General features: G+C 33.9%; 1 protein-coding gene across 1 annotated transcript in view; it reads left to right on the forward strand.

The window, feature by feature from the left end:
* The window catches only part of UBA6 (ubiquitin like modifier activating enzyme 6), a 64,357-nt gene that overhangs the window by 14,272 nt on the left and 33,481 nt on the right, over nt 1–16,604 (forward strand). Inside the window, exons 7-14 of the mRNA XM_036414979.2 lie at nt 1,619–1,699; nt 4,923–5,045; nt 7,060–7,183; nt 10,013–10,116; nt 11,592–11,654; nt 12,402–12,478; nt 14,010–14,076; nt 15,577–15,720. Coding sequence (XP_036270872.1) covers nt 1,619–1,699; nt 4,923–5,045; nt 7,060–7,183; nt 10,013–10,116; nt 11,592–11,654; nt 12,402–12,478; nt 14,010–14,076; nt 15,577–15,720 — 783 coding nt within the window. The remainder of the gene's footprint in view (nt 1–1,618; nt 1,700–4,922; nt 5,046–7,059; nt 7,184–10,012; nt 10,117–11,591; nt 11,655–12,401; nt 12,479–14,009; nt 14,077–15,576; nt 15,721–16,604) is intronic.

A 16,604-nucleotide genomic window follows, 5' to 3' on the forward strand; every position in this document is an offset into this window, starting at 1 on the left:
CTTAAAATAATCTTAAATAATAAAAATTCTAAACACTGTGGATGTTCTAAAAGGGAATAGATTTACCCTGGTTTTCCTTACGATTAGATTATGGTGTTACCCATTGTCTAGGGGGGGGAAAATACTCCTATGTTTCTCCTCTGCTCTTCTTCAGGCACTGTGTAACCATTTATGTGTCAGTTTTTCCCCACAAGAAGCAATTCTCCAACTCTGACTGGGAACTTTGTAGTAGTGATGAAATAAGTTAGATTCAATATATACTCGGTTAGAATAATCTTAAGTATATTTTTATTGATTTTAGAGAGAGAGGATGGGGAAGAGACAGAAAATCATCAATGATGAGAAATACACCAATCAGCTGCCTCCCACATGTCCCCTACTTCGGTTCAAGTCTGCAACCTGGGTATATGCCTTGATTGGAATCAAACTGATGTCCTCTTGGTACATGGGATGATGCTCAACCAATTAAGCCACACTAGACCGGCTATACGTAGAATTGATTTTATTCTATTTACTAGCTAAGTTAATGTGTTACTGTTTGATGAACACTGGCAAGAATACATGAGATTCTTGGCTTACAGACTTAAAAACTTTACATTTCAGAGCATGGTAAGAAGTATGAGTATTGTATTTTCCTGTTTCTTCTTTAGTGAAGTGCAAGAGGACACATGTAGTGGGTTCCTTTAGAAGAGAGGAACACTGAGCCTGGTTTTAATGTTTTACAATAAGCAATAAGCAAGTTTCCTTCTTTGTCACAGAGGGAGACATTACCTCATTCCTCAGGTTGTATGAGATAAATACTATCCTGATAAGTGGCACAAGTAAATAATGGTCAGAACCTTGCATTCATGGTATATTTAGTGAGATCCATGAAAAGTGAGAGACCCATGGAGAAATAATCTGCTTTTAGAAAGTATACCACTAAATTAATACCTGGATATTTGTGGTAAGACTAAGTAATATAAGTCATGGAAACCAGCAACAAGGAAAGCTCTGGACTAAAAGTCTAGCTCTGCTAATGACTAAAAAAATATTTGACCTTTATCAATTATGATAAAATCTGATTATAAAATCTCTATCTCACAGGGTAATGATAAAAAATAAAGCATTGAAAATTGTAATTTGACATTTATTACAGAACTTCATAGTTTCACTAATGAAACTGTAGTTAAGCAGAAGTAGTTATATTGTGAATCTGTTACATCTCTGAAGTAAGAAAAATCTAAGCCAACTAATATATCTCTTTAAAAATGTTATTGTTAAACCTTTAAGGCTAACTAAATACTTTAAATTAGTATTCTAGTAACTAGGTTTGTATTTTCAAATCAGTAACAGGTAAAACAAAAACTCTAATCATTTGGAGTGCATAAATACCAGAGGAAATTACAGTTTGCTTCTAATTGTGAAGTCTATGATGGTAATTGAATTTAATGTGAATAGGTTTTCCCTTATCTATGTTGTTTTTGCTTTTATTATTCCATACCTCTGAAGATAATAACTTTAGGTTGGAATACTATTGTATTTTCAGTATAAATTGAAATGCTTCTGATTTAGTTGTTGTACATTAGCAAAATAATTGTGTATTCTTTATTCTTTAATATTTTTTCCCCCTCAACAGTGTGTAGTATTGACTGAGATGAGACTTCCATTGCAGAAGAAAATCAATGATTTTTGCCGTTCTCAGAGCCCTCCAATTAAGGTAATAGCATCACTTAATAATGACATGTTATTAACCAAAGGAAGGACACTTGCACTATTAAAATTTTTAGCTTTTTATTGGATTCTGTATTTTCCGGCATATAAGACGACACTGTGTTCTAGTAAAAAGCCTGCTCAGATTGGCCAGAGTCAAAGAGGCGGTCTATTAAAAAAAGAACTGGTGTTGCCTCGGAAGTGGGGGGTAGTCTTATACAGCGAATATAGGCCTAAACCTATGTTTTAACTGTAAAATTAGGGGGTCATCTTATACGCTAGAAAATACGATGTATATAAAACCTCTCATTTTATAAGAGAATAACGCAGTAATGTTTTTCTCTTTAAATTTGATATCATTTTTAAAACTAAGGTCTAAATTTGATTTATATAGACAGATTACCAAAACTAAGGAAGAATAAAGACTAGAAATAGAAAGTATGATAAATATTTAATTCATCATCTAACTTTAGCATGGTATGGTGGTGGTACATTGGTTCTTTTAACAAATTCATTAAACATATACAGTTCTAGACACTGAATACAATAGTGAATAGAACATACAGATTTTCCTACTTATGAAAATAAACAAGTAAGACTTCAGATCCTATGAAGAAAAGAAATAGGTAAAGAATAGAGTTAGGAGGAGAAACCAAGATGGCGGCATAGGGTAGACACCCAAATGCAGCCTACCACAACAAATTTGAATTTAGAACTGAAAAACGGGAGGCATTGCCCTGAAGCACCAGACGGCTGGCTGAGAGGAGGCTCTGCCATCTGGGAAGGAGAGAGAAGGCACGCTGAACCTCAGGAACTGTGAAGGTACGGAGAACTGTGTGCGCGAAAAGGCGCTGGCTTAATCCCGATGCGGAGAGGAAGGGCCGGACCGAGATTGCTGCTGGCTTACTCGTGGCGCGGAGAGGGCGAACAGCTAACGCGGCTGGCTTTCTTGTCCGAGAGGAAAACAGAATCACCCTATTGCTCTGATAAACTGCCCCAGAAAGGGAGAGGCCAGACTGTCAGGCAGTGGGCAGAGATCTCTTGGAGGTGTGTGAAGCCAGAGGCCATTACTGCGGGACTTGGGGAGGAGCCGAAGGGAAAACAAAGTTTTTCTGCACCAACCCGAGACTCCGCCCTACCTGTGGCTGAGCACAGAAGCTCTCCCAGAGGCTGGCTTTCTCTAAGGAGGGACTTGCAGGAATCCAAAGCTTGTCTGCGCCTTTACCAAAGAGGTGCTCACGCGCCTGCAACCAATCTTCCAAAACTCTCCACGAACAGGACTTTTCTAAGGCGAGACTGACGGAACCAAAGATTGTCTGTGCCACCCCGAGACCCCGCCCTATTCAAGCAGAGTACGGAAACCCTCCTAGCTGAGACACTGCTGATTCTCACAGCCAATTGGCTTGGAGATCAACTCTTCCCAGTGATACCAACAATAAGCAAGGCTTAACAACAAGACTGCACACACAGCCCACAAAGGGCTACACCAAGACTGTCCACTGCAGGTAACTGGGAAGGCTGTGCTACTGGGCTCTACCAGAACACCTAGCACACAAAGCTTTTCCATCAAATCAGGGAAACAACTAAAATGCAGACAAGAAGAAAGTCACAAAGGAAGGAGATGGAGGAAAAGAAAAGATTGGACATTGCTCTGACAGCTAATACAGAGTTTGTGTGTGTGTATGTGTGTGTGTTTTCTTGGGTTTTAAAAATTTATCAGTTTTAATATCTAACACAGTGGATATTAGTAGGTATAACTGGCATAAATAAAAGGTCTTTGGGCCCTCAATAATTTTAGGAATATGAAGGGGTCATGAAACCAAAAAGAGCACTATTGAATAATGAATAGAAAAGAGGCAGGTAGGCCAGTAAGAGGCTAATGCAGTAATCCAGGTGAGAATATTGGTGCCTTATTCAATAGAAGAGCAAATAAGAAGTGAGTTATTGAACTTCTTGGGAGGGTGGGCGGGAGGGAGGAAGGAAGGAAGGGGGAGGGAAGAAAGAATAAAGAAGAGGCTAGCAGAACTTGAGAGTTGTGAGTTGTGAAGGAAAGAATGATCAAGAATAACTTAGCTTTTGGTCCACATTATTAGGTAAGTAGTATTGACACTGAGAATATTGGAAAGAGATTTAGATGAGAAAATGCAAAATTCTTCTCTGCAATTGAATACATATTGCTAATTCCCCCTCCTTAGTGAGACATTTGTTTCTTTGGAAAAGGCTATTCATCCTGTTTAAAATGGCCACCAAGCCATAATTGTACTGTATAAAATGGGTGTACCTTCGGATTGTGGTATTACTTAGCGTTTTTACACTTTGCACATTTGTGCTATGGTTCGTAATTTAAACAGATGATAAGACATGGAATGGTCAGTAAATTTATAATAGGTCACGTAAGTTTTATAAAATAATTATAGTAGTTTATAAACTAAAATCCTTGTTTATGTAGTTGATATATATATTTACATTTCAAAAGTTATTTTGCAAAGGAAGAAATTGTCCTTCAGTCTGAGCTTTTAAACTTAAATATATAGAAGTTCTACTCAATATTATAAAAATTGGCTATATATACTATTTTGACCAGTAAAGGCAGTACATGATCAAGTAAGATAGTATCAATAACTCTAAAAATAACTGAACATGAAAAGAGTTTTTGTACAGATTTAAAATAGAGAAGAGTGTAGTATAATAAAAAATTAATTTAAATAATTTATGATTCTGTTGAAGAACCTCATTTTTACCTTTCATCAGTTGCTCAGCCCTTTTTCTGTTGACTCCACTCTCAGCTTTTAGTTCTGTTCTGTTTTCCATTAACTATTGTTTTGGTGAATGGACACACCATTCTTTTCTGAAATGTAAAGTAAGAATTCCCTGCTAGACCATGAAATCAAGATAATCTGCTTCTTACATACTACGCTTAACTATTAGGACAAGGTAGGAATTTTTGTTCTCTAAAAATCATAAAATGTATAATGATGATGTGCTAATGTTGCTTCTAATTTTGTAACATTAGATATCAAGTCCCAAATAGCAAAGTTTTTGATTCCTGAACCAATTTGCAGGAAAACAATTTATTGTATTCATGTTTTACTTTATATCCCAAACGATATACTTAATTATAAGTGAAATTGTCATAAAAGAGCCTAAGATAGTAGTTGAGCTGTTTTTTTGGTTTTGTTTGTTTTTTTATATAAACAGATAAGCTTGAACTTGTTTTTATCATTTTACAGTTCATTAGTGCAGATATACATGGAATTTGGTCACAGTTGTTTTGTGATTTTGGTGATGAATTTGAAGTTTTAGATACAACAGGAGAAGAACCAAAAGAAATCTTCATTTCAAATATAACGCAAGTATGATTGTATATATATATATATTGTATACATACATATAAGATTGATGTGAATATTTTTTAAAAGTGGTATTAGCAAAATATTGTAATCTGCAATATTTTTTAGTTGTTTTACAAGATTTTAAGGTAACTCCTGAGAGATATTTTGTTAATGTCTTTATTGTATTATATGTAAAGCTAAATTTAAGTTAGGTTATTAAAAGAGTACTCTTGCCTTGCCGATGTTTCTCAGTGGTTGAGTATGGACCTAAGAACCAACAGTTCATGGTTATATTCCCAGTCAGGCCATATGCTCAATTCCCAGGAGGGGGCAGGCAGAAGGCAGCCGATCAATGATTCTCATCATTGATGTTTCTATCTCCCTCTCTCTGAAATCAATAAAAATACATATTTTTTAAAAAGAGAATTCCTGGTTCCTTCTAAAATTATTTAACAACTTGAGGCCCAATGCACGAAAATTCATGCAAGAGTAGGCCTTCCTTCTCCCAGCATTTTATTTTAATATTCATTCGAGGATATGATTTTATTGATTTTTAGAAAGAGAGGAAGAAGGAGAAAGAGAGAAACAACCATATGAGAGAGGAAAATCACTCAGTTGCCTCCCATATGCACCAACTAGGGATCAAATTCAAAACCTAGGTATGTGCCCTGACCCAGAATCAAACCTTCAACCTTTTGGTGTACAGGATGACATTCCAACCAACTGAACAACCTGGCCTGGGCACTGTCATAAATTTTGTTCTATGTCATGTTCCTATGGGACATGCACTGTGATTCAATGTTTATTGAATTGTTCATTGTGTCAGATCATAGATGTAACTTTGTTATAAGTCACCTGGCCCAACATAGTAACTCTAGAGAGAAGCACACTTAAATTATCATAGACAAAAACTGTTATATTTCTAAAACATTATTTGGAGAAAAAAAAAGAGTTTTAAGAATTAACTAATCTTCAAATCAAAAGGTATTTGATCAGCTTAATTTATTTATTCCCTATAAAGGAAAAATCATTATAATTCATTTTTTTCTCTTTTTAGCCTAAATTATTAACTGCATTCACATCTTTTATAATCAGTTTACATTAAAAGCGCCAAAGAAGTCAATATAAGTGAATGATAATGTACTTTTGATAGTATATTATCTTTATGCTTTATTTTTTTAACCCAATGTAATGTTACCTTTTTTAAGAAAAATTTTTGAAAAATTTTGTGTATCTCTTTATTAACAAAATGGTTTATTATTTAGCCTTTTATCTTCTGTAGTTGTTTTTGGTTTGTCTCTGAGAATATCATGTAATTAGCCTAAGCTCCAAGAAAGATTAATGGATTCTTGTATTGCACTGGTCTTTTCTTTTACAGAATAAAGCAGGAAATATGAAATTATCTGTAAAGAATTAGAAAATATCATAAATGTACCCATTTAAATTATCTGCAAGGAATTGTTTCTCCTTAATAAATTCCTTGTCAATTCTATTCTTCATGAGATATTAACAAAGTCATATCACATTGCTTTTATCTACATTTTTGTGATCATAAATTTTAGAATCTACACTGTTATGAAAGAGAGAGAAAATTATAATTTCGTTAGATTTCATATAGATTATTATCACTTTAGTCAAGTAGTGTGCAGAATTATGTGCAGTTAGAAACTTTGCCTTTCACCTGTCTCATCCATCCTCTGGTGAAATATGCTAATTCATTTCTATTTTTATCCTGAGAAGCTGGCTGGACTACACAGTATTTCTTTGCTTAAAATGTTGGAACTCTTACTGGAATCTCTATTTCCCCCAAGCATAAAAATTATATTTTAGAAATTTATAAAAAAATAAATTGATCGTTATTTTGTTATACTTATTTAAAGACTTACTTTTACTAAGGTAAGAGAGGAATGGCTTGGAATTTTGGGGGCTTTTTTTGAGAATTTTATTACATCACTTTTTTTGTATGAGATTGGGAATTTGTACACAAAAGAGTAATACTTAAACTTGTTTGTTAGTATATTACTCTTATTTTTAGGCTAATCCTGGCATTGTCACCTGCCTTGAAAATCATCCTCACAAACTTGAGACAGGACAATTTCTAACATTTCGAGAAATTTATGGAATGACAGGCTTAAATGGATCTACACAACAGATAACTGGTAAGTTGTTTTATTAATTTGTTTATACTTATTCATTATTCTGCACATTTATAAGTCTTTATAAGCTTAACAAGAAACCTACCCAGTTTTGGTGCCACAGTAGCAGAGACAAGGTTTCTTGATTTATATTTGATGATTGGATTGACTTAGGAAGGTGGTAAAAAGATTATTTCTGTATGCAGAGACAGAGACATTCAAAGAACTGAAAGATGTACTATGGCAGGGCTGACAGTGGGAGTTGAGATAACAAGAGTCCTAAGACATTTTGGAGGGAACTTTATATATTATATATCTCATAGGTGAACAAAAGTTCCAGCATTTGCAACATTTTTATTCACTTAGGGAATGCAAGAAAGGGAGTAAGATTTAGAGATAAGATAATGAATACAGTTTTAGGCTTCTAGAGTGAGGTGGAAATGAAATATTCAAGTGAGATAGGTGTTTTTGTTCATTTGCTTGGAATAAAGAAATGAATGGTTGTTGCTGCAGACAAGTTTCTGAGTTTGTTGGCAAGAAATAGAAAGGATGTTTTTTCAGTGGATGAAGATGAGGCAATTGTCTAATAGAGAGTGATTTTCCTTCAGCCACATTTAAGATGTAAAGACAGCACCAGACTTCTTGTAGCAAACAAGTTTCTACTTGTCCAGCTGAGAGTGATTCAGGGTGTTGTTTTTTTTAAGTTATTATTTTAAATTTTATTGGGGTTACATAAGTCTACATGAATATACAGGTTACATGTGTGGATTACTAATTTACAAAATATGTAAATAGGACCATGTGCCTACCACCCAAAGTCAAATCTCCTGTCATCTCATATTAGGACCCCTTTCTTCTCCTACTCCCCTCCCTAATTCAGTTTTATCTTTAGGACATTTGAAAGTATAATTATGTAATTAGTGTATAGACTAGTAAATGAATTACTTTTCTTTCAGTGACTACAGAATGGATCCTTAGGAGAGGAAAATCAGACCCTATTATAAACTCTTTATAGAAAAACAATTTTGGATATATTTTTATGCATCTTTAGTAACAAAACTATTGGATTTTGTTTCCCAGTCTCCATCTAAATATGTAAATTACCAGTACAGGTTCACTATGTTGGTATTAAAGAATTAGTGTCTGTTTTTGCAAATGACGATTCAACTGATCATTTAGTATTATCTTTTGTTATTTTGGGGTCCAAGACTTGGTAGATTGTGATAATGGATCAAGACACTTGAGGATACATATAAAAGGAGGAGCCACTGGAATATCAAGGAATGAAAAGAAAGAAAACCCACATTTTGTTCCAAAAATTCTTAGGGCATAGATAGAATATTTAAATAAAGTGACTGTTTACAAAACTTTTTTAAAGCATTTATTAATTGGTATTTAATCATCCAAGGTAATTCTCTGTTATTTGGAAAACATTTTTAAATAGTTAAAATAATACATGGTTATTCTAGATACACACACACACATATTTAAAATGAGTACTAGTTTAAGCCTCTTCCTTGCTCCAGAGATAACAGTAGCTAAGTTTGATATTTATTCTGCTGATCTTTTCTCTCTACTTAATATATTTAAGACTTGTATGGAGAAAGGACTTACTATTATATTTACTTCATTTACTTTTTTTAATAAATAAATTGTTCAAACACAATAAAGATCAGATGTTTACAGTGAAAACTTTCCTGCCTACCTGCAGTTCCTGCTCAGTTCTCATCCATTCACTGGTTTTTAGTTTATCATGTGTCCTTCCTGACTTTTCTTACATGTTTTTACATACAATGTATCATATTATCCATTTACCCTTTGCCTTTTCACTAAACAAAATAACTACATGATCTTTTCACATTAAAAATTACACAACATTCTTTTTGTTTTTTAAGTTTTCTTAATGGCTTCATATTATTTCATATAACTTAATGAATTGTATCACAGTATAATTGAAATTTGCATTTTACATATTATGAATGAGATAAGTGCATTTTCTTAACTTTTAGAGCTATTAGTTCTTTAATGTGAATCATCTATCACTTGCCCTTTTTCCTATTGAGTTCATTATTTATTCACTAGAATTCTAAAATATAAGGCATATCTGTCAGTGTTTTTTTTTTTTTTTTATATAAATGGCAATTTTTTCCCTAGCTTGGCATTTGACTTTGCTTATGATTGGATAGTAAAAACCAATCATTTAAAATTTTTTCTTTTATGATTTTTTTTTATTAGAAAAGCCTTCCTCACTGCAAAGTTTTGAAGAAATTTTTCTCCTATTCTTTTTTCTTAATATATTTTTCTCATCATCTTTGACATATAAAACATTTATCCAATTGGAATAGATATTTTGCCAGATGGCATTTTTCCCAAAAGTTTTATTGAATAATCTTATCGTTTCCTCACTGGTTTTAGGTGCCATTTCCTTAATTGTATCCCTTGTGAGCCTATTTCTGAGTTCTCTAATATATTCTGTTTGCCTATCTATTCATGAGCTAGTACCATGCTATATTAATTGTTATTAATTATGTGTAACTAATAACAATATTATTAATTATTGAGGCTTTATAAAATATTTAAATAGCTAATAAACACCTGTCATTAATTTTTTTTTTCCTTTTTGAGTTTTCTTAGTTATTTTTAAGTACTTAAATTCACATTGGAAAAATAGTTTGTCTAGCTCTCCACACTTCTTCCTACCTCTATACTCCCCTCTCCCCCCTTCCCCCCCAAAAAAAAAGATTTATACTGGGATCTTAATTTTATAAGTTATAGGAAATTAACATCTGGATAAATCTTCAAATTCAATACTTATACCAATAAATAATGGTTTCCTTTTTCTTTTTCTTTTAGTGGTATCACCATTTTCTTTTAGCATTGGTGATACTACAGGACTGGAACCTTATTTACATGGAGGCATAGCTGTCCAAGTTAAGACTCCTAAAACATTTTACTTTGTAAGTATTTCTTTTTCGGCTTAAAATATTTCTCTACAGAAGAAGAATGGCAGAAGAGAAAAAAATAAAAAAATGAATTGTCAGTTAACCAAACACTTAATTTAAAGCTTGAACAGATTTTATTCTTTTAATTTGCACCCACTTTGAGGAAAATTGTCTCAATCTAAGGAAATAAGCTGGTATCAATCAAAACTTTACAGCTAGAATACCATATGCATATAATTGAGGGAACTATACCTTGTGAATCATGAGAGTCAATTATATGTCTTAAAATTGCTCACTAAAACAAAAGATGAAACAAAGATTTAATAAGCATTGAAACAGTGTGTATTTTATTATTCACTTACATGTTTAAAGTAAATGCAATATTTTTTTCACTCTGCAGGCCGACGCTCTATCCACTGAGCCAAACCGGTTTCGGCTAAAGTAAATGCAATATTTTTAAAAATTTTAAGAAACCGTGTATATTTTGGAAAAATAAAGAAATTCCTATCATCTGGCATTGAAAAGGAAAATTTAAGTATCTAGAGAAAGGCTACTTTTATCATAGAACTCAGGAGTCTCTTGCCACTTAAATCTTTAGCCCACATCTCAGTATAAGCTAATACATTTCTGTTTTTGTTTTTTTTTTCTTATAAGTTCTCATGGTTTTAATGAGATTGCCTTTACTTTTTCAGAATTAACTATAGTCTTCTACAAGGCTTTGTTCAAGCCAAAGTTAGAACAACAAAGAGAATAAATAACTACTACTAGTCAAATTTGCCCCTGCCTTACTTTCTCTTGCCCCTGTCCCCAATTTTTAAATCGATATTTATGCTTCAAGTGAATTTCAGATTGTGTAGGTGACTGGGGGTATTGTTTTTTTGTGTGTTTTTATTTGGTTGGTTGGTTGTTTGGTTATTTGGTGTTTTGGTCTTTGTATTTTTGAGTTTTCTAGTCTTGTCAGTCATCACAAGTCTTGATAACTTGATACCAAAAAAATATGGTAGCTTTTCAGTAAAAACAATAGATTTTTTTTTTTTCAATTACATACAAATATTTTTACCATTTCTTCCCAAATTTATTATGTGGGTCAAGTTGCCTGATTGCATTTAACATTTAAAAAAAAAAAAGTGTGGTAATAAGATGGGGGTAACAAGAAGATTAGGAGCTATTTTATATTTTAGCTAAAACTTAGTAGCCCAGGCTTCTGGTCAAGATGGCATTGACAATATTCCAGTAGAAAGTAGGCTTTAATATCAAATCATTCTGCTTCCTGTTTAATTTATTTGGACCTAGTAGCTCTATCAATGTTGGCTCAGTGGATTAGTGAATAAGTTATTCTTAATAGTACTTTAAAAAAAAAAAAACTTTAGTAGTCCAATGGTATTTATTTCAGATTTTTTAGAAAGCTCCGTTGCTCTTAGTACTCTGTATATTTTGTCAAGTAATCGCTCACTTGCAAGGGAGTAATTGTTTTGTTTTGTTTCTATTAGGAGTCATTGGAGAAGCAGATAAAAAACCCAAAGTGCCTTATTGCAGATTTTAGTAAACCTGAGGTAAGTAAACACTTAGGAGGTTTTAAGAGAGGCAGCAGAGTGCGGGATTGGGATTGGTAAGAGGTTATAAAGTTAAAATGAAGTAACCATGTATATAACTTTCTGTAAGATTTTCTTGATAAAGATTGTTTCACATATATAAAGTAGACTTCCAATGATTAGAACAGAAATTTATATCATGAAAAAATGTTAAAATAATAGGAAAAAGTTTTATAATGATATGTTAGCTTTGATAGTTAAAAGACAGTTTTTAATAATTTATGCAAGGTACTCTTATTAAAAGATTTTCTGAACCATGTAGAGTTCATATAATAGCTGCTGTTTTTTCAAAAAGCCTTGGAAGCATTTTTTTAAAAATCAATGAATATAATTTTGTAGCAGTGAACATATTTGTGATAAGGAAGGAATAATATTGACAGATTCCAAATTTGTAAATTTTGATAAGGAAAAAAGAAATTGATCTTATACAAATATTTTGATGCGTTTGTTTAGTTGATATTACTCTAAGTTTCATATAGATAACTTAGTAAAAATTGGTCATACCACTTGTGATTGAGACTTAAATCTATTATTTAATATTACTTTATTGCCATTAAGTCAAGTCATTTAACTTCTGGAAGATTCAGCTCCCTCCTCTGTTAATAATAGTGTTAAGCTAGTTGATTTATTGTAATGATTATGTTTTAAAATTAATTAGCACAGTGTCTGGCACATATTACATTGACCTCTTTTTAATGTTCTAAATAGGCACCTTTAGAGATTCACACAGCTATACTTGCCTTGGGCCAGTTTCAGGAGAATTATGGTCGCAAGACAAATATTGGGTAACATTCCTTGTTTTAAATAACTTTTTTCGTTGTTATAAAATAGTATTTCAATTTATGAAAACGTATTTGATGTTATAATTACAGTTAAATTCAAGTGTACTGTTTAAAGTGCATGCACGTGTGTGAATTTAGTACCCAAACCAAGAATGGTACAATATGCAATTTGCATTTACTTGTTGAAAAAGATACGTTATTTTTATATAATTGCTAGTGGCCCAGTGCAGGAAATTTGTGCACCCAACCTATACTCTCTCCAATCAGGGACCCCTTGGGGGATGTCTGACTGCCGGTTTAGGCCTGATCAGGATTGAGCCTAACCTAGCAGTTGGACATCCCTTTCGCAATCCGGGACTGCAGGCTCATTACAGCTCACCTGCCTGCCTGCTTGATTGCCCCTAACTGCCTCTGCCTGCCTTATCACCCCTAACTACCCTCCCTTGCCGACCTGATCTCGCCCCCAACTGCCCTCCCCTGCCAGCCTGGTTTCCCCCAAAGGCCATCCCCTGCCGGCCTGATCTTGCCCCCAACAGCCCTCCCCTGCTGGTCTGATCTTGTCCCCAACTGTCCTTCCCTGCTGGCCTGATCTGGCCCCCAGCTGCCCTCCTTTGCTGGCCAATTTGGTTCTAATTGGTCAGTTTCTATGCCCGTCAGCGTCTCTGAGTCTATCAACAGGGCCTGATCAGAAAGGCAGGGCTGATCAGCAGCCCAATGGAGGCTGGAAGAGAAATGGAGGCAGCTGCTGGCCAGGCTCTGAGGGAAAGAGAGAGGCTAGTGCTGTTTAAAAGCTGCCTCAGACGCTATAGATCAGCCCCTGCTTCTCTTTTCAGGTATCTTTCCAGGACTGATTCAAAGCCCCCTCAGCAGTCACTGCTGTGTCACTGGGCCTGCAGCCTCAGTAGTCAGCCTTTGGTCATAATCAGTCCATACACCCTGGCTCTTGATTATAGAGATTTAGAAGTAAATGGAGGCATGTATAACATTGTTAGTTGGGAAAAAAATGAAAATTTTCCTTAAATGTTATGAACATTATTAGATGACAAATAAATGTTCTAATATAATATGGGTGGGGGGGGGGGGTAGACAGTATTTCAGAGATTATAGTTTAAAATATTTAAAAGCTAGTTAAACATCTTAAAATTGCAATAACAGTTTGTACCCCAAACTATATAAATATTTTAATGACTTTCTGGTGAGAGTAGAAAGATTAATTTATAAAATTGGAATTATATTAAGACTTTTCCCATTTTTAATTCTTCAAAAGCTACAACTCTTTAAATTGTAAAATCTGATATTCAGTTATGAAATCCATTATGTAATATTTTTCTAGCCTATTAAGTCAGAAGTATTGTTCTTAGGTGAGCATGATTTTGAAGTAATGTATTTGTGAACCAGTATTCATGTCACTAAAGCACTTGTGCTTCTACCTGTTAGAATTCCACATTTTCTTACATATATCTTAGATTTGATTATGATCTTTGTTTATTGCATTTGAGAAAACTGAATTTGGGTGCTTTGTTTTGAATCCTAGATGCAAAAAAGATTCAGAAGAGCTGTTGAAACTAGCAACATCTATAAGGGAAACTTTGGAAGAGAAGGTGAGTTTTGAAAGTTAACAGCTATCAAAATGTAACATATAAATGTTTTATATATTAATATTTTATTAACCTTCAAATCCAAGCTTTGCTACTTATTGATTCTGACAGGAGACAAGTTTCTTGGCTGCATTCTGCTTTAATTTATAAATTTATAAAATGTTAACATGCCTCAGAGAGTTCTTGTGTACAATAGATAATTTAATTTTTTAAGGTACCTTGAACAGTATGTGGCATATAGTAATTCAAATTTGCCACTGCTGTCTATTTTTAGTATTAGTATTTTTTCTTCTGATTTACTTGGTTTGTTAACTCACCAAATATATGTAACCTACTATATAAACTCATTAGCTTTCCTATATATAAATTGTCTCTTTTGTAAGTTATTTATTCATATCCCTCAATTGCATTTTGCATATCATATGTGGACATATCACCTAGAAAATGGATTTTTTCATGTTATAGTGCTAGTGCCTGCTGGCCAACAGTTTTATTGTAGCAGATATAAATGTAGCAGTGTTTGTGCAGTTATTTGAAAATTATGTTGTTTCTGTTGTTAATTTGTAAAAATGAAGGAGAAATGGAACTTAACATTAGAACGAATAATATCTCATATTTTATGTAATTAAAAGAAAGAAGAAAAAAATAAGTGTACTGAAAACAATGAATCACTAGTCATAAATGAAAGCCCTTTTATTGCATATGGAGTGGTTAGAAAAATGTCTAAGAGATTAAGATCCTTACGATTTCACTCATGTAGAAATCAAACAAAAAAACAAATGAACAATCATAAATACAAAAACAGACTCTTAGATATTCTTTTTATTTACTATTTAGAGCACAAACTGATAGCTAGCTCCTCATCATTTATATGAATCATTTTATTTTCGTTTGTTTTTGTTCAAGATTTTCCATAGTTTTCATTAAAACTTATTTACAAATCTGGTTCTTCCTAATTATTGACAGACACCACAGAACTGTTATTTAACAAAACCTATAGATGTTAAATATTTCATTTAATTCTAAATCGTGTGTGTCACATAACGAGTAAGAAAACAGAAATGGCAGGTACTGTAAAGAGAAATATGTACTGCTTGGGAAACTAACATGTAACTGGGTCTTTTATTGTAAGAATAGAACTTTTTTAGGACTTAAAAACTTTTAATGTTTTCATTGATTTTTAGAGAGAGAGAGGAAGAGAGAGATGGAAACATCTTAAAACAACCATTTTGCCTCCTCCTGCACACCCCCAACTGGGAGTCAGGCCTGCAACCTGGTCATGTGACTGACTCAGAATCATATTGGTAACCTTTCATTGCTTGGGACAAAGCTTAATCCACTGATTCACAGAGGCTGGGCAGAACTTTAAAACCATTTAGTTAGAGAAGCTGAGTGGCTTCTTTTGAAGTTTAGCTATAAAAATTATCACATTAAGTCATTGAAATTTTGAGTGTACTATGTGAATACTGTTAATACTATTGTCTTTCCTGGCTTATATTTCAGCCTGAAGTAAATGCTGACATTGTGCATTGGCTCTCTTGGACTGCTCAAGGCTTTTTACCCCCACTTGCTGCAGCAGTAGGAGGTGTTGCCAGCCAAGAAGTATTGAAAGCTGTGACAGGAAAGTTTTCTCCTTTGTGCCAGTGGGTTAGTTCTGTATTTTAATATTGTTTTAAATTTAAGGCTGAATTATCTATCTATTAATATATAATGAATGTCTGTTAGGAATTTTAGTATTAATATGTTATAAAAGCAATTTCACAATATTTTCGATGCATGAGAGAGATCTGATATGCTACCAAAACTTAAATCTATGATTGAAACTCTTATTGAGCTAACATATATTGAGGCTATTGGATTATAACCCAGAGTTGCATTCTAGGATATGTTCCCCTCATTTGTGAGAGTTAGGGTGTGAATTTTCTATCCTTAATATTTAGTCTCCTATATTATTAGGTTAACATTCATGGGCTCTCAGGACTCTTGAACTTGTTCTAAAATTATGACTTCCTAGCTCATTTCCTCTATAGTGTATGCAATTATAAGTGACATAATATCCCTCAAGCTGGAAAATAAATGTAGAGTAGGTACTTATCAAACAGTAATCAAGGATATACCTGAGGGGGTTCCATCTTATATAATAAAAGCCCAGTGACCAAAACAGTGGAACAACCAGAGACCAGAACCACCATGGCCCCTTGCCAGGGCTGGCCCGAACCCCCAACAAGCAGTGAGGGGCGGTCAGGCAGGCAGGTGAGCAGCTAGGGGTGATTAGGCAAGCAGAGTAATTAGACGCAGGCGTCTTCAAACTACGGCCCGCGGGCCACATGCGGCCCGCAAAGGAGTCTGATCCGGCCCGCCAGGTTTTTTGGGCAGTGAGCGCAGCCGAGGTGTTACAGTAGGAATTAGTAGTTCATATAGTTTGGCCCTCCAGCTCTCTGAGGGACCGTGATCTGGCCCCCACTTTAAAAAGTTTGAGGACCCCTGATAGAGGCAATCAGGTAGGCAGACAAGTGGTTAGGGGCAATCAA

Source organism: Pipistrellus kuhlii, unplaced genomic scaffold (assembly GCF_014108245.1).
Source record: "Pipistrellus kuhlii isolate mPipKuh1 unplaced genomic scaffold, mPipKuh1.p scaffold_m20_p_1, whole genome shotgun sequence".
NCBI lineage: Eukaryota > Metazoa > Chordata > Mammalia > Chiroptera > Vespertilionidae > Pipistrellus > Pipistrellus kuhlii.